Here is a 22,746-nt window from a genome sequence, read left to right on the forward strand (position 1 = left end):
TGCGTGTGTGCGTGCACGTGCATACATGCATGTGCGTGTTGGGAGGGGGACAATGGAGTATATGGGAACTCTCTGTACTTGCCACTCAACTTGGTTGTGAACCTAAAAGTGCTCTAAAAAATAAAATCTGGGGATCCCTGGGTGGCTCAGCGGTTTGGTGCCTGCCTCTGGCCCAGGGCGCAATCCTGGAGTCCCAGGATTGAATCCCGCGTCGGGCTCCCGGCATGGAGCCTGCTTCTCCCTCTGCCTGTGTCTCTGCCTCTCTCTATCATAAGTAAATAAATAAATCTTAAAAAAAAAAAAAATTAAAAAAATAAAATAAAAATAAAAATAAAATAAAAGAATAAAATAAAATAAAATAATAAAATGAATATAAAAAAATAAATCAAATCAAATCAAATCAAATCTTCTGGGCAGCCCCGGTGGCTCAGTGGTTTAGTGCTGCCTTCAGCCCAGGGCATGATCCTGGAGACCTGGGATCGAGTCCCATGTCAGGCTCCCTGCATGGAGCCTGCTTCTCCCTCTGCCTGTGTCTATGCCTCTCTCTCTGTCTGTGTCTGTCATGAATAAATAAATAAAATCTTAAAAAAAAAGAAAGAAAAAAAATAAAATCTTCTAAAAAGAATAAATGAAAAAAAAAAAAACAAAAAGAAGACATCTGAAGCTATTTAGAACTAGTATGAGTCTAAACTTTACCACTTCTTGGCAATGACTTAAGGCACGTTACTTAATCCTTTTGAATTTGTTTCCTTGGCAGAAAAATGGGGATAAAAATAGTGCTGTGCATGAACAGTGAATAAGATAAAGTGTACAGAGAACATAGGACATTAAAAAAAAAAAAAGACAATGCATAGCACACAGGATCTTCTCAGTGTTATTTTTCCCCTTCCTTTAACTAAAATGGTACATGACTGAAAAATCAGAATAAGCAATTTTAACTTAATGGAGAAACCATGATAAGCCAAAATTACAAGGAAAATTTTGAGTGTATTTCAGGTACTTTTTTTTTTGGGTGAGTGAGTCTATGGTTTTTCTCAGATTTCTTGGTTCTTTGTGGTCTAATTTTAAGATCATTCTTAAAAACCTGTCCTGGGGGGGGGGGGGGGGGGAACCTGTCCTGAAACATGGCAAATTATGAGGCAATGTTTCTTTGTTAAAACAATTTAGCCTAGAAATTGACTGCCAATCAAATATTTGTTAAGAACGAAGCCAATGATTACCAGTGATTCCCTACGGCACAAATAGTACATGAATTACTAATTCTATTTAAATTCTAAAGAGAATGAAAGTTTTCAAATAGCACAAAATCAAGACTAATGCATCGATTCTAACTTTTCTTCAAAATTCTTTTAGCAGTTAAATTTAGTCAGGACCCTAATTACATAATTTTCAGGTACCTGAATAACCTCATATTCCACTGCACTTACTCTTAATCTTGATAGTTTTGAAAAAGTTTAAAGATGCCAAAATAAGCTATTTCCATAAGACATACTGCCGACTAAATATAAAGATTTTCATTCTAAATGCATCTCCTTACCTGTAACTCTTGTAAAATGGAGGCCGCCTCTTTCACGTCACCATTTTGCTCTTTTATAGTTGCTAATGTCTTAGTCAGTCGAGCACGTTCAATTTCAACATAAATCTACAAATATGAGAAATTTATATTATCAAAATTTCCATAGAAATATGTTAACATTTAAAGATACAGTTGAACTATTATTCAAACTAAGCCTAATGGTATTTATCATGCAGTTATTGTGTACTTTATCCTCTTTGTACAAATACAACTGTGTGACATTTTACATTTCACAATTACATAATTAAAAAAAATTTTTATTCATTTGAAGGGGGGTGCACATGCTCATGCATGCATGCATGCATGAACGCACGCATACCCAGGGAGGAGAGGAAGGGGGGGAGGGAGAGAGAAAATCTAGAGCAGATTCCCCACTTAGAACAGAGCCTGACTCAGGGCTTGATTTCATGACCCTGAAATCATGACCTGAGCAGAAATCAAGAGTTGGACACTTAACCAACCTAGCCACTGAGGTACCTTCACGATCACATATATTTTAAGAACATTATTCATATTTTGTAGCTTTGCTTTAAGCACCTAAATATGAAATCACTGTTTAATGAATAACAGAATCCTAAGCTATATTAAATAGCAGAAAAAATAGAACAGTGCCCTTAAAAGAATTATTTGAGGGGCACCTGGCTGGCTCAGTTGGTAGAACATGTGACTCTTGATCTTGGGGTCATGAGTTCAAGCCCCACACTGGTTGTAGAGGTTGTTTAAGAATAATAGTAATATAAAAAAGAATAATAGTAATAATAATTAAATTAAAATAATTGATCTTGTTAAAGCTACCAGCATTTTTTGCAGTTATAAGTAATGTTAGTGAGTTTATAGTTTCCAACAAATTAAACATCAAAAATTTAACTATAGCCTAATGGAGTCTAGAGAACTAATTATCATGCTTAGGCTTCCTTATCCTTTTAGCCTTTGTTCTGCAGCAACCCCTTTTCCCCAATCCACCCCAGAAAACCTTAATCTCCAAGAATAACAAACTACTTTTACATTCCTAAATGCCCATATGTTTCTTTTCTTTTTTAAAAGATTTTATTTATCTTAAAAAGAGAGAGAACAGGCATGAGCAGGGGTAGAGTGGGGGGACAGAGGAACAGAGAAAGAATCTTAAGCAGATTTCCTGCTAAGTGGTGAGCTCAACTTGGAGCTCAATCTCATGACCCCAAGATCATGACCTGAGCCAATATCAAGAGTCAAACACAGCACAGTAACTATTTTTATGATGCATCTCTTTGAGGTGATAAAGAACAGTGTCATATTCATTCTGGATCTAGCACAACAGAGGTGTTTAATAAACATTTACTGAACTAAGGGTGCCTGGCCGCTGGCTAAGTCAGTAGAGCATAAAACTCTTGATCTTAGGGTTGTGGGTAAAGCCCCATGTTGAGTGTAGAGATTACGTAAAAAAAAAAAAATCTTGGGGTGCCTAGGTGGCTCAGTCAGTTGAGCATCTGACTATTGATTTGAGCTCAGGTCATGATCTCAGGGTCATGAGACTGGGTCCCACGTTGGGCTGAGTCCCCACACAGTGGGGAGTCCGCTTGAGATTCTCTTTTCCTCTCCCTGCTGCCCCCCACCCACAAATGCTCTCTTAAATAAATCTTTAAAAAATAAATAATTAGGGGATCACTGGGTGGCTCAGCAGTTTAGCACCTGCCTTCAACCCAGGGTATGATCCTGGGGTCCCAGGATCGAGTTCCGCATCGGGCTCCCTGCATGGAGCCTGCTTCTCCCTCTGCCTATGTCTCTGCCTCTCTCTCTCTGTGTGTGTGTGTGTCTCTCATGAATAAATAAATAAAATCTTAAAAAAATAAATAAAATCTTTTAAAAAAATTACTGAACTGTTAAGTTAAATATAAGCTTAGTTTTTATTTTCACATCACAAACACCTGTCTAGAAAAAAATAATTTACTTTAGTCACCATTTCACACTTGTCTTTTTTAGAGAAACAGAAGATTAGGAGAACAAAGAGATCATATTAAATACAAATACATTCTGGCAAGACAGTGAAATTTGTAAATTAAACTTGCAACTATGAATACTCTATTATTTTTTTTTTAAGTAAGCTTTACAGCCAACATGGGGCTCAAACTCACAACTGCAAGATTAAGAATCACATGCTCTGCTGACTGAGCCAGCCAGGCACTCCAATATTCTATTAATTTAAATAGTAGAGTGAAACCTTAGTTATCCCAAGTATAGATTTCTCAAGCAGATCTAGGCCAGGGTGAAGAATTACTTTTATCTTTGATTCATTTTACATGTAAATATGGGGTAAGGTCCCTAATTCCTAGAAAAATCTGGATGTGTCAAGACTATGAATATCTATCTGTTTATTTCTTTTTAGATTTTTTAATCTACTTATTCATGAGAGACACAGAGAGGCAGAGACACAGGCAGAGGGAAAAGCAGGCTCCCCTCGGGGAGCCCAACGTGGGACTCGATCCTGGGACTCCAGGATCACGCCCTGGGTCAAAGGCAGACGCTCAACCACTGAGCCACCCAGGCATCCCAAGACTGTGGCTATTTAATTACATTCATTTGGGGGTGCCAGACTGGCTCAGTTGGAAGAGCATGCAACTCTTGATCTCCAGGTCATTAGCTCAAGCCCAATGGTAAGTGCAGAGATTACTTAAAAAAATCTTGGGGATCCCTGGGTGGCTCAGCGGTTTAGCGCCTGCCTTTGGCTCAGGGCGCAATCCTGGAGACCCAGGATCGAGTCCCACGTCAGGCTCCCAGCATGGAGCCTGCTTCTACCTCTGCCTGTGTCTCTGCCTCTCTCTCTCTCTCTTGTCTATCATAAATAAATAAATCTTTTAAAAAAAATCTTTAAAATATGTAAACACAAATAAATATATTCATTTACATATGGGAAGATACTAGAAGGAAATATACAAAGATAATGGTTGAATCAAGGTGATGATCTACTTTGTTATTTTATTTATTTATTTATTTATTTTTTTACTTTGTTATTTTAAAATAGATCTATCGGGCAGCCCTGGTGGCTCAGCAGTTTAGCGCCGCCTTCAGTCCAGGACATGATCCTGGAGATCAAGTCCCACATCAGGCTCCTTGCATGGAGACTGCTTCTCCCTCTGCCTGTGTCTTTGCCTCTCTCTCTCTCTGTGTCTCTCGTGAATAAATAAATAAAATCTTTAAAATAAAATAAAATAAAATCTATCTATGTATATATATAGATATAACGTCTTCATAAATAAGTATCTCTGAATATAGAAAAGACAGGACTTCCCACTGAGTTATGCCAATGGAAAACTTACCTTTCCTTCTGTTACCATTCGTAGAGTATCAATTAACCGAAGTTTGATTGGAAGGTCTGTGATTTCCTCAACATAAGTACAACACTGTTGAACCATTTTTGCAACAGCCTAAAATAATAAAAACCATTCATGAGTAAGGTTCATTCCTCATACAATTAAAAAGAAGTATTTCAGGATGCCTGAGTGGCTCAATGGTTGAGCATCTGCCTTGGGCTCAGGGCATGATCCCAGGGTCTGAGGACTGATTCCCTATGGGGAGCTTGCTTCTCTCTCTGCCTATGTCTCTGCTTCTCTGTCTCTCATGAATAAATAAATAAAATCTTAAAAAAAAAAAAAAAAAAGGATGTATTTCACTGACGAAAATGCTATGTTCAAACCTAGTATTCCTAAGCAACTCTAGATCTCAGGGTTGTGCGTTCAATCCCCATGTTGGCTGCAGAGATTACTTAAGAAAATAAAATCTTTAAAAAATGAAATGAAATGAAATAAAATCAAGTAAAATAATAAAACCTTTAGGGGTGCCTCAGTTAGTTATTATTATTATTTTTTAGAGATTTTATTTATTTATTTGAGAGAAAGTGAGAGCACACACAAGCCAAGGGGAGGGGTTGAGGAAGAGATCCCACTGAACAGGGATCCCCACACTGGGCTTGATCACAGGACCCTGGGGATCATAACCTGAGTGGAAGACATATGCTTAACCAACTGAGCCACCCAGGCAGCCCTGCCTCAGTTGGTTAAATGTCCAAGTATTGATTTTGGCTCAGGTCATGATTTCTGGGTCATGAGATCAAGCCCCATGCTGGGCTCCACACTGGGCATGGAACTTCCTTCAGATTCTCTCTCCCTCTCTCACTATCCCATCCCCCCTCACTTGTACTATCCCACTCTCTCTAAAAATAAATAAATAAATAAAATAATAATAGTGATAAAATAAAATCTTTAAAAAAGAGGAAGGGGGGACCGGGCTGGATCAGTTGGTAGAGCATGCCATTCCTGATTCAGGGTTGTGAGTTCAAGCCCCGTATTTGGTGTAGAGCTTGCTTAAAAAAATATTCAAAATGTCTCTGATAGCTAAGAAGTACTAAACACCCATTAATAACTCAAAAAGGTTAGGAAAATCTCAGATGGAAAGACGTCACCCCTCCCCACTACAAATAGCAAACTGATTACACAAAAGGGGTGTTTGAGGATGTCTATTAGAAGGCTTCCTAGCTAGCTTTTTTTGGAGCCAAGCAAAAAAGCACAGAGGTTGTAGAAGATGAAAGGGGGGAAAAAAGAAGTGAGTTCCACAGTGGCTGTGAACACAATGAAGCCATAGTCAGCTGATACTGTAAATGAAGAAAAGAGTCAGCAGCAGAGGCAGAAGGTTAAGCAGTTCCAGCCCCTGGGTAGGGAGGAAGAGCCATAGTCACCCATATTCCCCTCAATAAAATGTGACATTGAAGGGTCACAGTATCCCTGCTCAGGTTCCTCAGAGATAACTTAAGCAGGTTGGACTACATTACCTCTAGCTCTAATTCTATCATCTAGGTCAGAGGTCAGCAAAATATTTCTATAAATTTTGGTAAATATTTACATTCTAAGTATGTTACACTTTGTGAGCCACAGGGTCTCTGTGGCAAGTATTCAGCTCTGCTTTTTTTTTTTTTAAGATTAATTAATTATCTGAGACTTTTTAAAAAAGATTTTTTTTTTAAATTTTTTTTTTAACTTTTATTTATTTATGATAGTCACAGAGAGAGAGAGAGGCAGAGACACAGGCAGAGGGAGAAGCAGGCTCCATGCACCGGGAGCCCGACGTGGGATTCGATCCCGGGTCTCCAGGATCGTGCCCCGGGCCAAAGGCAGGCGCCAAACCGCTGCGCCACCCAGGGATCCCTAAAAAAGATTTTTTATTTACTTCTTCATGAGACACAAAGAGAAAGAGAGGCAGAGACACAGGCAGAGGGAGAAGCAGGCCCCATGTAGGGAACCCAATGTGGGACTCGATCCCGGGACCCCAGGATCACGCCCTGAGCCAAAGGCAGATGCTCAACCACTGAGCCACCCAAGCGTCCCTCAGCTTTGCCTTTGTAACTACAAAGCTACCAGACAATATATAACAAATGGATGGCTATGTTCCAGAAACATTATTTACAAAGTTAGCAGGTGGGATTTAGTCCACGGCCTATAGTCTGCAACCTCTAATATAGATTCTTTTATTTTTTTTAACATTTTATTTATTTATTCATAAGAGACACAGATAAGCAGAGAGAGAGGGAGATACAGGAGCAGGCTCCATGCAATGAGCCTGCTTCTCCCTATGCCTATGTCTCTGCCTCTCTCTCTGTGTCTCTCATGAGTAAATAAAATCTGTAAAAAATATATACATAGATTCTAAACATTATCAATTATCAGTCAATTATCATAACCATTGAGAATAATAATTAGGACTCTTTGTCATCAAGAAAATACGTATTTTAAGATATCAGAAAAGTAAACAGAGAATCTTGCAGTCAATTATACTTCAATCAAGCTAAAAAAAAAAAAAAAATCCCACGGTGTATCTTGCAAAGATTTCCTTGAAAAAGAATATTCATGGAGTTCAGGTCAAACTACTAATTATCTGGAAAACTGGATGTTCAGAGACACAAGAGTTCCAAAAGGTGAAGGTTTTTACTGTAAAATATAACTCTTTCAATAAGTGTACGGCTCTGGGACACCTTGTATCTCCCAAAGATCCCTCTAACACTCATTATAACAATGATTTCTAGAAGAGCATACAACTTAGTAATTCTAAAAGCCGTGCAAAAACTACATTAGCAGAAATCAGATGGGGTACAAGAAAAACAAAACAAAACAATTCCATCAATATTCTAACGGTAAGTGAACATCACGCCGCCACCTGAAAAAAATAGAAGTCATTAGGTAAGTCATGGTTGGAGTGAGGCTTACCCCCTGGGCTCAAGTGACAGACAGTGAATTAGAAACCATTAATTTTAAGCAATCTAGAAAAGGTTATTTTAAGAAAATCATTACTTTCTAAGTCTGATAAAGCAAAAAGAAAAGTTTTAGGTAAAAAGCAATTATGGGAAAAGGAGAGGCACATTTTGAGTCCCTAAGCACTTTCCAGAGCTAAGAAGACATAATATGTCACCGCGAAAGGGGGAGCCCCCTGCAGTTGTGGTCATGCCATTAGCCAGTTGTGAGAAGGCTCAAACTCCTCTTTCTCCAGGAAGCCTCCCCTAACAAACCTAATCAAAACCTTCTCTTCCTCCTTTCATGTCTCCTTGCACCACTCACTGCTTTTTGTCACTTACTGTATATTGCTATCTGGGCATATAACTTCTTTTTATTTTTTAAGATTTTATTTATTTCTTTTTTTTTTTTTAAGATTTTATTTATTTATTCATGAGAGACAGAGAGAGAGAGAGAGAGAGAGAGAGAGAAAAGCATAGAGACACAGGCAGAGGGACAAGCAGGCTCCATGCAGGGAGCCCAATGCGGGACCTGATCCCGGGTCTCCAGGATCACGCCCTGGGCTGAAGGCAGGCATTCAACCACTAAGCCACCCAGGGATCCCCAGATTTTATTTATTTCTTAAAGAGAGTGAGGAAGGGGATAAGCAGAGGGAGAGGGACAAACAGACTCCATGCTGAGCACAGAGCCTGATGCAGGGCTTGATCTCATGACCCTGACATCATTACCCAAGCTGAAATCCGGAGTCAGCTGCTTAACCAACTGAGCCACTCAGGTGCCCTATGTGTGCACCTTTTCTTTTTTTTCTTTTTTTAAGATTTTAAATTTATTTATTAATGTGTGAGAGAGAGAGAGAGAGAGAGGCAGAGATATAGGCAGGGGAAGAGAAGGAGGCTCCCTGCAGGAAACCTGATATGGGACTAGATTCTAGGACCCCAGGATCACGACCTGAGCCAAAGGCAGATGCTCAACCAGAGCTACCCAGGTGCCCCTGTGTATAACTTTTAAAAATAAATCACCTTAGGGCACTTGCTAAAGATGTACTACCATTACTTGTGATTTATATTCTGTACCGAACTAGAGGTTACCTGGCACATTTCTTCACTTTCCAAGAATCTTACATATAAATGTCAGTTTCTCAATCAGAAAAGCAACAAAGAGGGACGTCTTGGTGGCTCAGCAGTTAAGCGTCTGCCTTTGGCCCAGGCAATGATCCTAGAGTCCCAGGATTGAGTCCCACATCGGGCTCCCTGTGTGAAGCCTGCTTCTCCTTCTGCCTGTGTCTCTGCCTCTCTCTGTGTGTCTCTCATGAATAAATAAATAAAATCTTTAAAAAAAGAAAAGAAAAGAAAAGAAAAGCAACAGAGGGGATACCTGGGTGGCTCAGATAAGGTTAAGTGTCTGGTTTTGGCTCAGGTCATGCTCTCTAGGTCCTGGGATGGAGCCCCACATCAGGCTCCCTGCTCAGTGGGAGGTGGGGGGGCTCCCTCTCCCCCTGTTCCTCCCCCCTGCTTGTTCTCTGTGTGTTTCTCTCTCTCAAATGAAAAAAAAAAAATCTTAAAAAAAAAAAAAACAGAATTAAATAGTCCCTTCTACTGACTCTCAAATGTTAGAACTCTATTAATAATCTGTATTTTTGGATACCTGTTTTGAATGATACTAGTACTATACAAAACACATATTATTTTAACCCAGGTTGCCTTGAAACAACTAAATAAATTGCCCTTTCTAAACTACCCCATGGAAAGTTAATTTCTCAGAAAATCAGAGGAAGACAATGGTTCATTTATGCCAGTCTCTCAGCTGACTCTATGATGGTCTCTCAAACCACAGAACTGAGCGGTAAAAGGCATATTTAAATGAATTTCACATTCAGATGTACTAGATTGCCTCAAATCTGTTAACTTCTTATTTTTCAGATCTTATTTGTAAGTAATCACTACACCCAATGTGGGGCTCAAATTCACAACCCAGAGATCAAGAGTCACACACTCCCTGACTGAGTCAGCCAGGTGTCCCCACGTTAATTACTTTTTTTTTTTTTAATAAATTATTCCACTGTAACCAGGCTTTTATTTGTTTAAATGCTAGAGAATCTTTTTTTTTTTTTTTTTAAAGATTTTATTTATTTATTTGAGAGAGAGCACATGCATGCATGAATCGGGGAAAGGCAGAGGAAGAGGGAGAAACAGACTCTCTGCTGAGCGGGGAGCCTGACTCAGGACTCCATCCCAGGACCTGGAGATCATAACCTAAGCCAAAGGCAGACTCCTAACCAACTGAGCCACCTAGATGCCCCATTCTGCTTGAGATAGTTAGAGCTGCCTAGATGGCTCAGTCAGTAGAGCATGTGACTCTTGATGTCACAGCCATAGGTTCAACCCCACATTAGGTAGAGTTTACCAAACAAAAACAACAAAAACTCAAGCAAAAGAACAGGGAAAACAGTAAAGAAAATCTAGCTTCCCCAAAACTCCAAAAGAGAACATACATAATCTTTAAACAAAATTAAGTCAAAATAATGTCTGAAAAATGGCCTCAAAATAAATATTAATGTTTAATAAAAGACATGACTAAGTAAATTACAGATTATCAATTTGATGGATTATAACACAATCATTTATTTTTTTTTAAATTTATTTATGATAGTCACAGAGAGAGAGAGAGAGAGAGAGGCAGAGACACAGGCAGAGGGAGAAGCAGGCTCCATGCACCGGGAGCCCGACGTAGGATTCGATCCCGGGGTCTCCAGGATCACGACCTGGGCCAAAGGCAGGCACCAAACCACTGCGCCACCCAGGGATCCCAACACAATCATTTAAAATAATAAACATGGGGGTACTCAGGTGGCTCAGTCAGTTGAGCATCTGGCTTCTGATTTCATTCAGCTCAGGTCATGATCTCAGTGTTGTAAGATTTGTCAGGCTCCTCGCTCAGAGGGGAATTTGCTTGAAATTCTCCCCCCCCCCAACTCCTCTTCCACATGTGCATCCTTCCCCCCCCTTACTTTCTCCCTCTCAAATCTTTTTATTTTATTTTTATTATTTTTAAAAGATTTTATTTATCTATCATGAGAGACACAGAGAGAGAGGCAGAGACATAGGTAGAGGGAGAAGCAGGCTCCTCATGGGGAGCCTGATGCAGAACTCATCCCAGGACCTGGGGATCATGACCTGAGCCAAAGGCAGATGCTCAACCACTGAGCATCCAAGTGCTCCTCAAATAAATCTTTTTAAATAAATTAAATAATAAACATGAAGACATGGAGCAAGATGGAGACAGAACAAAACTGTACCAACATTCAGCACAATTTTGGAAAAATATGCAAATATATAAAACTAGAAAAAAAACTCATAAAAACAGCTGACATGAAAATATGGACAGAATTTTTAAAAACCGTCTAGAATGTAATGCTGATTTAACAGTAAATTTAAAACAGCTTCATAGAACAGTTTTCTAAAGTTCTTATTTAAATGCAAATGTAGTCATGAACTCACTTGTTTTAACTGACTCCGTCTTTTTGACAAAAGCATAATGTTTTCATTAAGTAAATCCCATTCTTTAGCCTCATAGCACATTTTCACTACTGCAACTAAGATGCGGGATGTAGACACCATATCAGAAGCCTGTAGAAATGAAAATATACACAAGTTAATGGAACACTGTTAAATGAAATTCATGATAATTGAAGTTTTCACTATACTATACTCACAGTACGGGTCTGTTTCTCCAAAGAGAGAAGGGTTTCAATGACTTCTTGAAGTCTTCCTTCCTAAAATAAAAGATATAAATGAACAATGAAAACATCACCATCAACACAAAACCAAATAAACTCATCTACAATGAAATGTTTCTGACACAGAAAAGAAAAAATCCATTTCAGAGGCAAAGGGCAACTACCACTAGCACTAGTGTTTTGGGTCTTTCCTTCTCTTGGCCATGCTAGCTTTTCCCGTGGATTACCTAAGTCAATGGTTCCCAAAGTGGTGCCCACAAGGAATTTTTAACATTTCAAAATGCCTATGAGAAACTGAATGTAGGACAATGATTTAACACCTGAAAAAACCATCAAGTCTTGGCTTTGGATTCTAATTGATCAATTCAGTGTGGTAACCAGATTATCTTGTTTAGAACCAAGACTCTGATGGCACTCACACGTGTCTTTCAAGAATAAAAGTGGGAAAATGAATTCATTATGAAGTTACCATAACAAATATTTTATTTTAAAAACTTTTTAAAAAATATTTTTGTAGGGGCAGCCCCGGTGGCGCAGCGGTTTAGCGCAGCCTGAAGCCTGGGGTGTGATCCTGGAGACCTGGGATCGAGTCCCACGTCGGGCTCCCTGCATGGAGCCTGCTTCTCCCTCTGCCTGTATCTCTGCCTCTCTCTCTCTCTCTGTGTGTCTCTCATGAATAAATAAATAAAATTAAAAAAAATATTTTTGTAATTTATTCATGAGAGACAGAGAGAGAGAGAGAGAGGCAGAGATACAGGCAGAGGGAGAAGCAGGCTCCATGCAGGGAGCCCGACGTGGGACTCGATCCCAGGTCTCCAGGATCACGCCCTGGGCTGAAGGCAGAAACTTAACCACTGAGCCACCCCATAACAGGCATCCCCATAACAGATATTTTAAAACATGAAGTTTTGAGGAAAAATAAAAAGGATATTTGGTGGTAAAAAAACCAGTTTTTCAATAACTTTTTTAAAAACAAGATTTTATTTATTTATTAGAGAAAGAGCAAGTGAGCACATAGAGAGGGAGAAGCAGACTCCCTGCTGAGCAGAGAGCCTGATGCGGGGCTTGATACTAGGACCCTAGGATCATGACCTGAGCCAAAGGCAGGTGCAACTTAACCGATTGAGCCACCCAGGCATCCAACTTTTTTTTTTTTTTTAAGATTTTATTTATTTGGGTGACTGGGTGACGGGCACTGAGGGGGGCACTTGATGGGATGAGCACTGGGTGTTATGCTATATGTTGGCAAATTGAACTTCAATAAAAAAAATAAAAATAATAAAAAAAGATTTTATTTATTCATGAAAGACACATGGAGAAAGGCAGAGACACAGGCAGAGGGACACACGCAGGGAGCCCAATGTGGGACTCGATCCTGGAACTCCAGGATCACGCCCTCAGCTGAGGGCAGAGGCTCAACTGCTGAGCCACCCAGGCGTCCTGAACTTTTTTTTTTAAGTAAGCCCTATGCCCAGAGTAGGGCTTAAACTCACAATCCCAAGATCAAGAGTCACCTGTTCTGCCAACTGAGCAAGCCAGGAGCCCTTAATTTTCAATGCCTTTAAAAATAAATTGGGCAGCCCCGGTAGCCCAGTGGTTTAGTGCTGCCTTAGGCCAGGGTGTGATCCTGGAGTCCTGGGATCGAGTCCCACGTCGGGCTCCCTGCACGGAACCTGCTTCTCCCTCTGCCTGTGTCTCTGCCTCTCTCTCTGTCATGAATAAATAAATAAATCTTAAAAAATAAAATAAATTATAATTGTGCTTAAAGGAAATGAAGACCACCTGAGAATATCCACACGCACTATCTTAAAAGCAGATACTGATCCAAATGGAATACCCCTTTTTGTCAACTGACAGTAACCTCTATCTCGTATGCAAATACAGAATATTCCTCCGGGGGTGCACATTAGGAAATGGGAATAGCAAAATTCAAATGATATAAACCTAAATGATAATACACCAGGACTAAGATAAGCCATTCTACTAAGAACCACACATTGTAATCAAAACAAAACCAGCCCACAGCAAAAAAATTTCAAGTACTTATGATACTGATATTATTAACAATGAGTGAACTGGAAGTGATAGAGGATTTTATTTTGAAATTGGTTTAACTATAAATGAAATTTTTATTATTATTATTTTTAATGATTTCATTTTTATTTTTATTTATTTATTTTTTTTAAAAAAGATTTTATTTATTTATTCATGAGACACACAGAGAGAGAGAGAGAGAGAGAGAGAGGCAGAGACACAGGCAGAGGGAGAAGCAGGCTCCATGCAGGGAGCCCGACGGGGGACTTGATCCCGGGACTCCAGGATCACGCCCTGGGCTGAAGGCAGGCACTAAACCACTGAGCCACCCAGGGACCCCCCAATGATTTCATTTTTAAGTAATCTCTATACCTAATGTGGGGCTCAAACTCACAACTCCAAGATCAAGAGCCACATGCTCCACCAAATGCCAGCCAGGTGCCCTGAAACTTACTTTATTTTAATGACATGCATGGATAGTACATTAGTACTATTCTTTTACTGAGGAAAGAAACTAACTAGTTTTTGAATTAAGGATACAAATAATGTTTGTACTTTTCAAAATGTTATTTTCCAAGATAATGTTTAAACTGAATTTTCTATGGAGCACAGAATATGTACTGTACAGACATTATTTGAACTTTCTTTAACTCTAAAATCTGTATGATTACTATAATTAAATCTTAAACATACATTACTAGTGTTGTAACAGTGTTTCCTATGCAAAGGGAGAGAGCATCAGTTAGGCAAACTTTATAGATTCATGTGTATGATAAATGCTGACTAAATGTCCATCAGAGGAAAAGAAGAAACAAATCCATAAATTTTCCAAAGCTAAAGGCTAATAAATCATAAAAGAACAAAGACTCTTGAACTGTAGACTGCTACAGATTACTAAATTCAATCACCTCATTCTAGAGTATACAAGGATTAAGGACCAAATAGTGCAGCTACAAAACTTAACAGCAGAATCAGAACCCAGGGCTCTTGCCTCCTGATTCAATGTTCCCTCCATTACACCAAACAATACTAGTTTAAATCACACCTTTGTTTTCATCAAAGTAATTTCCATTAGGAAAATGGTTACTATCTGGCAACAAATATAGTACAAAAATAGCTAACATGCAAAATACCGTTCATTGATGATCACCTGTCACTTTTGCAATTACTGTTAGTCATGTGATATAATCAAGAGTGTAGTTATGGTATTTTAATTCGGAAGTATAGGTTTTATTTTTAATTTTTTTTAATTTTTATTTATTTATGATAGTCACAGAGAGAGAGAGAGAGAGAGAGAGAGAAAGGCAGAGACATAGGCAGAGGGAGAAGCAGGCTCCATGCACCGAGAGCCCGACGTGGGATTCGATCCCGGGTCTCCAGGATTGCGCTCCAGGCCAAAGGCAGGCGCTAAACCGCTGCGCCACCCAGGGTTCCCTAGGTTTTATTTTTTTAAAGATATTGTTTATTTATTCATGAGATACACACACAGAGAGAGAGGCAGAGACATAGGCTGAGGGAGAAGCAGGCTCCACACAGGGAGCCCGACGCAGAACTCAATCCCAGGACCCCAGGATCACGCCCTGGGCCGAAGGCAGGCTTGCTAAACTGCTGAGTCACCAGGGCTGCCCAGAAGTATGGATTTCAAAGAACTGCACTCTACATGTGAAAGAATCACATACTACTCTCTTTTTAAAGATTTCATTTATTTATTCATGAGAGACAGAGAGAGAGAGAGAGAGGCAGAGGCAGAGGGAGAAGCAGGCACCATGCAGGGAGCCTGATGTGGGACTTGATCCTGGAACTCCAGGATCACACCCTGGGCCGAAGGCAGGCATGCTAAACCGCTGAGCCACGCAGGCATCCTGAATCACAAACCACTCTAGATATTTTTTTTTTTAATTTTTATTTATTTATGATAGTCACACAGAGAGAGAGAGAGAGAGAGAGAGAGAGAGAGAGAGGCAGAGACACAGGCAGAAGGAGAAGCAGGCTCCATGCACCGGGAGCCCGACGTGGGATTCGATCCCGGGTCTCCAGGATCACGCCCTGGGCCAAAGGCAGGCGCCAAACCGCTGCGCCACCCAGGGATCCCACAAACCACTCTAGATATTAACAAAACATTAGTTGTCATCTTCTCAGGAAAGCATTCTTAAATAACTCTCCATAGTCAGTAGTTATTCAGTATTTCCTTCTTTAACTCACAAGACCACAGACTTTCTGCTCTGTAATGACTCCAACATTTTTTGTTTTAACCTTTATGGTCTTCCTAATCTCACTAGAATGTAAATTCTGTAAGAGCAGGGACCATGTCTATACTGTTCACTACTGCAGCTCAATGTTCTGCACCTGGCAAAGCACATAATGTTGCTTCCGTAGATATTATGGTACATCCCTTTATACCTTGAACCAGTTATTAATGTGCACCTCTGGTCTCCTAAATGGTTTTAAGTTCCTTCAGGGCTGGATAGCGTCTGATTGTTTCCCATGCACCAACTTGTACATAGCATGCATTGAATGGCTTCACACTGACCAGAAACTATCAGATGATCTTAATGGCTCAGAATTCGTGATTCTTACTGTCACACTAAGTAGGATGTGATAAGTTACATGTCTGGTAATTCAGTGCTATTTGAGGGGTATTACTATCAACAAAATACTACTCCCAATTCTCTAATCATCCCACCTTTTTCTCCCATTCTTCCATGTCCAATGCTATGGCTAACCATCCTCCTCCTTTTTTTCCCTACCTATTCAGTTTTTCGAAATTCCACCTCCTTGGAGCACCTGGGTGGCTCAGTCAACCTGTCTGCCTTCAGCTTAGGTCATGATCTCAGGATCCTGGGATTGACCCTCACATCAGGCTCCCTGCTCAGTGGGGAACCTGCTTCTCCCTCTCTCTCTGTCTCTTTTAAATAAATACATAAAATCTTTAAAAAAAAAAGAAAAAAGAAAAGAAAAGAAAGTAAGAAGGAAAGAAAGGAATTCCACCTCCTCAATGCTGCCTTTCAACTCAGAGGAATGAGACAGTCAGAGCTACCAAAATTAAGCCAGTAGAACATGTGACTTTTGTGACTCATTTTCCTCAATAAAATAATCTTTGTGGGACCCAGGCTCAGCGGTTGAGCACCTGCCTTCCACCCAGGGCGGGATCCTGGAGACCCAGGATCGAGTCCCACATCTCTCACATCAGGCTCCCTGCATGGATCCTGCTTCTCTCTCTGCCTATGTCTCTGCTTCTCTCTCTCTCTGTCTCTCACAAATAAATAAATAAAATCTTAAAATAAATAAACAGATAAATAAATACAAATAATCAATGTTCAAATGACTAAGGAGTTGTTCAATATCAATCCATGTTGGGTATCTGTAAGTTCTATGTTTGTGTCCTTTAACTTCTAAGTGGATCCAATCTTTTAATGATTTGTTAAATAACTTAAACAAGTAAGAAAAAGGCCAATGGTTGAAATTTAAGACCAATCCAATACTTTCACATAAACTATTTCTAAAAGAGTTTTTTGTCCTAGCTGCTAACAATAAAATGTTTTACATTTCACCTCTTCTTTTTTTTTAATATTAACCTTGAGAAGAGGCTGAAGGTAACCAAACGAAAAGACATGAAGATGAATGAAAGGATATATTCAATTTAAGAATGTAAATAATCGGGGTGCCTGGGTAGCTCAGTCAGTTAAGCATCTGCCTGCAGCTCAGGTCATGACCTGGGGGGGTGGATGGGTGGGTGGGGTGGTCCTGGGGTCAAGCCCCCAATCTGCTCTCTGCTCAGCGGGGAGCCTGCTTCACCTCCCTCTGCCATCCCCACCCCTATTTGTGCTCTCTTTATCTCTGTATCAAATAAATAAAATCTAAAAAAATGTAAATAATTTCCAAATAACCATGTAACAATTATACCATAATCAAAAAGCAGGGGTGGTGGTGGTGGTGATCCTCTGTGTATTAAGAACTGCTAAATACTACAGAGTTACAGAAAGGCCCTCATTAGATTCATTAAAGAACTAATCACTATGGAGAACTAGTATCACTTTTATTTATTTATTTATTTTAAAGATTTTATTTATTTATTCACAAGAGACAGAGGGTGGGGGGCAGAGACACAGACAGAGGGAGAAGCAGGCTCCATGCAGGGAGCCTGATGTGGGACTCGATCCTGGGTCTCCAGGATCATGCCCTGGGCTGAAGGCGGCACTAAACCGCTGAATTACCCAGGCTGCCCTAGTATCACTTTTATTATCTCACCAACCTCAAATGCCAGTCACTGAAGCAGCAGAATGTAATAGTTAAAAATTCTGGCTCTGCAGCCAGACTGCCTGGGTCTAAATCTCAGGTCTACCACTATATTACCTTGGGCATAACACACTTTGACTCTTAATTTTCTCTTCAGTGAAATGAGCATAATAAGAATTCCTGCCCCACAGAGTTGCTGTAAGCATTAAAGCAAAACCTATAAAGATAGGCCTGGAATATATGTACATTATCATCATTACAACAGCTAACATTATATAGAAAGTACATGGCAATAAATATTAGTGACTGGTGTTAATTATTGAATGTTAGGTGAGTGTTGGAACACAGAAACAGAACTGTATTAGATCATTGTAAGAGAATCGAATGGCCTAGATTTGGCAATTTCACCACCCAAGTCTAGACCTGGGTCTGTCTTTTGAAGGTTTCTGCTATCCGGGCTCTTTTCTCACTAGGTACATTTTTAGTAAGTTTCTATACACATAATTTTTATCTTCAAATGTCTTTCACATTAAAAATAAAAAATGGGGCACCTGGGTGGCTCAATGGTTGAGTGTGTCTGTCTGCTGTTGGCTCAGGTCGTGATCCCAGGGTCCTGGGATCGAGTCCCGCATCAGGCTCCCTGCAGGCAACCTGCTTCTCCCTCTGCCTACCTCTCTGCCTCTCTCATGAATAAATAAATAAAATCTTAACATATGTACATAAAAAAAAAGTCTTAAGAAAAGTAAGCGTAGAAGTAAGTCTCTTACAGAGGTCGTGGAATGTAGCAAAACGAACACGACCTGTTGCCAGGAGACTTGAGCTTGACCTGGCTTTGCTATAGACCTTGGATAAACCACTTAACTGCTGAACCTTAGTTTTCTCACAAGTAAAGTAAAAACAATAGAACTTTCTTCACTTTTATTGATGGGCTCAAAGTAAAACAACAAAAGAGTATATGCTAAAGTGTTCTATACATTCCAATGTAGAAATACAATGCTTTAAATAGGTATTTTCTTTGTTTGGTGGAATGGCTAGAAAATATAAAATGATGAATAAAAGGTAAAACAAAGAATCAAACTTTAAAAGAAATTAAAATTAACTAGGATGGTAAGACAACTGTCTAATCCAAAACTTGAAAATTGTGGGTTTGCAATAAAAAACAAAAACATACTCTGTCATCCCCCAGGCCTCTATCTGCCTCGTTCACAAAAGCAATTCACACCAATACCTTATTTTGTTCCACTGGCACACTGGCTTAAAAAAAAAAAAAAAATCCAAATCGCTTTAATTTTACCTCGTTTAACAAGCCCCAACTTTCCCTGTTTTAAACATTTCCATTATCTACTTATTTGATGCCTAAAAAGGTATTTGAGTTTGCAAGTCTTTTCAACTGTCTTGAACATAACCACAATGTCCTAAATAAATGCCATACATGTGATTACTACAACCGTAGCAGCGAAAAATTTTTTTTTCTTACTGGCCTATAAGCTACCTGAGGGCAAGGGCTTTGTCTAATAATGATCGTTACAGTCCCCACAATGTCTAGCACTGACTAATGATAGGAGGCTCTCAGAAGAAATCGGTAAAAGGAAGATTTTTTTTCTCCCAGGTCTCAGTTCTAGAAATAGTTGTACTTCTTTACAGCAAATGGTTTCTTCCTTTGGACACTAGCAATCTATTACATCCCAAGTGGTAGTTCAGAGGCTGACTTTGGCCTGTATGTATATTTTGTTTGATATATGTGGTATTGGTTCAAATAGTGCTTTAAACCAGATTAGTGCCAGTTTCTAAATATTGAGGCAATTCATATAAAAAAATCCAAATTCCTGGCTTCTCCCTCAAGAAGTTGACAAGGCTTGGCCTTCATCCCCAATTGGCAAAGATTAACTGGAGGTACAGAGTTACTGCCCCCTTTCCCTGGACAGGTGCTCAGAAGTTCAGGTTTTCATTACATTTGGCTCACTAGGCAGGACAGCATGGTGAGAGCACAAGCTCCAGAATCAGTCTGCTTGGTTTGCATCCTGGCTCCACCACTTTACTAGCTGTATGACCTTGGAGCACGTGACTCAACTTCTCTTAGACTGTTTTCTTGTCTGTAAAATAAGAAGAAGAATAATACCTATCACATAGGGCTAAGGTGAGGACCGTATGAGCTAATGCATGTAAGCACTTAGAAGAAGAGTGTCTGGCACGGCAGAAAGTACTCAATAAATGCCAGCTATTGTTATCTGCCTGGCCCTGTAGGTGTTTCCCAACTCCTATGTACAAGACGATGTTTTCTTTACGCTAGCTTCTGGTATGTACATAGATGAATTTATGATTACCCTCCATCAAATGTACTGAAGCTAAGAAATTCAGGTATACCAACTTCATCATCTTTCCCTATCCCTGTTTTTTTTGTAAAGCCCCATTAAATGGGACGCCTGGGTGGCTCAGCAGTTGAGCGTCTCCCTTCGGCCCGGGCCGTGATCCTGGGGTGTGGGACTGAGTCCCACACTGGGCTCCTTGCAGGGAGCTTCTCCGTCTGCCTGTGTCTCTGCCTCTCTCTCTCTCTCTCTGTGTGTCTCTCACGAATAAATAAATACGATCTTTAAAAAATAAAAATAAAAAAAGCCCCATTAAATGCTTTATCAGAAAAAGGGGAAGTATTGAAAGGTTTCCTTCTAAGAAATACTACTGTTAGGGACACCTGGGTGGCTCAGTGTTTGGGCATCTGCCTTCAGCTCGGGGTGTGATCGTGGAGACCCGGAATCCAGTCTCGCATGGGGCTCCCTGCATGGAGTCTGCTTCTCCCTCTGCCTGTGTCTTTGCCTCTCTCTCTCTGTCTCTCATGAGTAAATAAGTAAAATAATTTAAAAAAATACTACTGTGAGATAATACTTGACACTCCTCCTGTCCCTGAATGTATTACATTTCAATGTACTTATGCAGTAAGCCCCTGAAGGGACAAAACCAACTCTGTTATTTAGCACATGCGTCCCAGGTGAATAGCAACACATACCTGTGGCTGGATTGATCAAGGAACTTAATGACGCCTGGGTGCAAGGACTCTTAGCAACAGCCCATTGATCAGCTCCCATGGGAGCTGATCTGACAACCATCCAAAGCCCCGTCAGACAAACAAACCGAGTTTTGAATCCTCGGTTCCATTACCAACGACAACGTTCCACAAGTAACTCCCTAAGCCTTGGTTTCTTTATATGTAAAAGGATCCACAGAGTCGCCTGACACGTAGCAGGGAGTGTGATAAATACCAGGATCGAGTTAAAAGTTCTACTCCAGGGGAGATAAGCAGTTGGGCTAAAGCGCTGTTATCCCGCACTGCTGTCTTCCGGAGTTCCTGCTCCAGGAACCATTCCTCCCCACCCCAGTCTCTGTAAAACCTTCCCTTATTCCACCAGTAAGAAGGAGCAGCTTCCTTCTCTGTGTTCCAACAGCACTTGACAGGCTTGGGGGACACTCACCACCGCAGCCGATCGTCTAATTTCGCGATGTCTACGAACTCCTGAAGGGCAGGGGTCCTGTGCCGTTGTCCGCCTTCGTCCCGTCACTTTCCTACCCCTTCTCCTGGCTCAAGGCCAGGCACATCCCAGGATCCACACACAGCTTAACGACACGAGCAGAAGCACTCACCTCTCTGATCTAGCCTGGACGCTGACGCGGCCCTAACCCCCTGGGAAACTGCTAAAGTGCACGTGAAACGGGACCATGAAAAGGGGGCCCCAGCTGCTCCGGGCAGTGGCCATCTGTCCCGGGGAAGGTTTGGGAAGCTGTATGCACCGGCGTACTCCCGCCGCGGAGCCGACCTGGGACCTCCTCCCCAAGCAGCCCCACTCGGGCCGGGCAGGCAGTGGGGGACGCGCCCTCCAGCCCGCAGGCCCCCTGAGGCCTAAGCGAGCTCCGCGCCGTGACTCAGCCCTCGGCGCCCGCCAGCAGCCAGCCGGCCTCCCCTCACCTTGGCCAGCTTCTCGCACTCGGGCAGTCGCTGATCCACTGTGGCGCTGTAGTCCACTTCCATCTTGACGATGCGCCCATCAGCCCGCTCCGAGCCGCCGTCCGCCATGGTCCCTGCCTGAACGTCCCTTGATGTCCCCCTGCTTCGGCCACCACTCGTCACCCACACCGGAAGCCGCCTGTGCACCCGCTCAGGCAGTGCGTCGGGAACCCGCGCGAAGGACCCCACGAGGCCCCCCCTGCGCTGGCCGCCAGACAGGCACTGCCGCGGACAGCCCTGGGGGCGGGGCTGGGGGCGGGGCTGGGGGCGGGGCTGGGGCGGGGCTGGGGCGGGGCATCCCTGCTTTGAAGTATTACTTCTCAGAACCGTGGGCAAGTCGCTTGACTTTTCTTGGGTCTCAGTGTTCTCATCTCTGCCTGAGCAGGCTGAAATCACCCCAGAGACAAAAAGTTCTTTATCAAGTTTCGTCTGGTTGAGAATCTTGGTGGTTTAATCGGTGGCATCTCTTAAAGTCAAAAAGTGTGACAGCGGTTCAGTAACACAAGTATTTTCTGTTTGTTTTCATTTTTACTGTAATCCACTACGTGGGTAAGAAGAATCTTTATTTTATTTTTTTAAGAAGAATCTTTAAAAACACACTTACTGGCTTTCTTTTTTATTTTTAAGATTGTATTTATTTATTTGAGAGAGAACTCCTAAAAATAAAGAGAGAGAGAGAAAGAGAGAACTCCTGCACAGAGGGAGAGCTCCTTAGTGGGGCTCAATCCCAGGACTGTGAGATCATGACCTCAGCTGAAGGCAGATGCTCAGTTGACAGAGCCACCCAGGTGCCCCTTTACTGGCTTTCTCTGTGGGACCCTTGTGAGCATCAAGCAAGATCATGTATGTGAGGTTATTTTAATTTTTAAATTTTTTTTATTTTTTTAAGGTTTTATTTATTTATTCATGAGAGAGA

General features: G+C 41.1%; 1 protein-coding gene across 2 annotated transcripts in view; it reads right to left on the reverse strand.

Moving 5' to 3' along the window:
- Nucleotides 1-22,013, reverse strand: part of PSMD12 (proteasome 26S subunit, non-ATPase 12) — a 35,569-nt gene extending 13,556 nt beyond the window's left edge. The window contains exons 1-5 of one of the 2 annotated variants that reach the window (XM_072781088.1): nucleotides 21,792-22,013; nucleotides 11,543-11,602; nucleotides 11,328-11,456; nucleotides 4,870-4,977; nucleotides 1,538-1,642 (exon numbers count right to left, since the gene is read on the reverse strand). In XM_072781088.1, the coding sequence (XP_072637189.1) occupies nucleotides 1,538-1,642; nucleotides 4,870-4,977; nucleotides 11,328-11,456; nucleotides 11,543-11,602; nucleotides 21,792-21,899 (510 nt within the window). In that variant the 5' untranslated portion in view covers nucleotides 21,900-22,013. Of the gene's footprint in view, nucleotides 1-1,537; nucleotides 1,643-4,869; nucleotides 4,978-11,327; nucleotides 11,457-11,542; nucleotides 11,603-19,788; nucleotides 19,808-21,791 lie in introns of those variants that run through there. The other variant, XM_072781090.1, reaches the window with a different exon arrangement.
- Nucleotides 22,014-22,746: the final 733 nt, after the last annotated feature.

The sequence above is a fragment of the Canis lupus genome, chromosome 16 (genome assembly GCF_048164855.1).
Source record: "Canis lupus baileyi chromosome 16, mCanLup2.hap1, whole genome shotgun sequence".
NCBI lineage: Eukaryota > Metazoa > Chordata > Mammalia > Carnivora > Canidae > Canis > Canis lupus.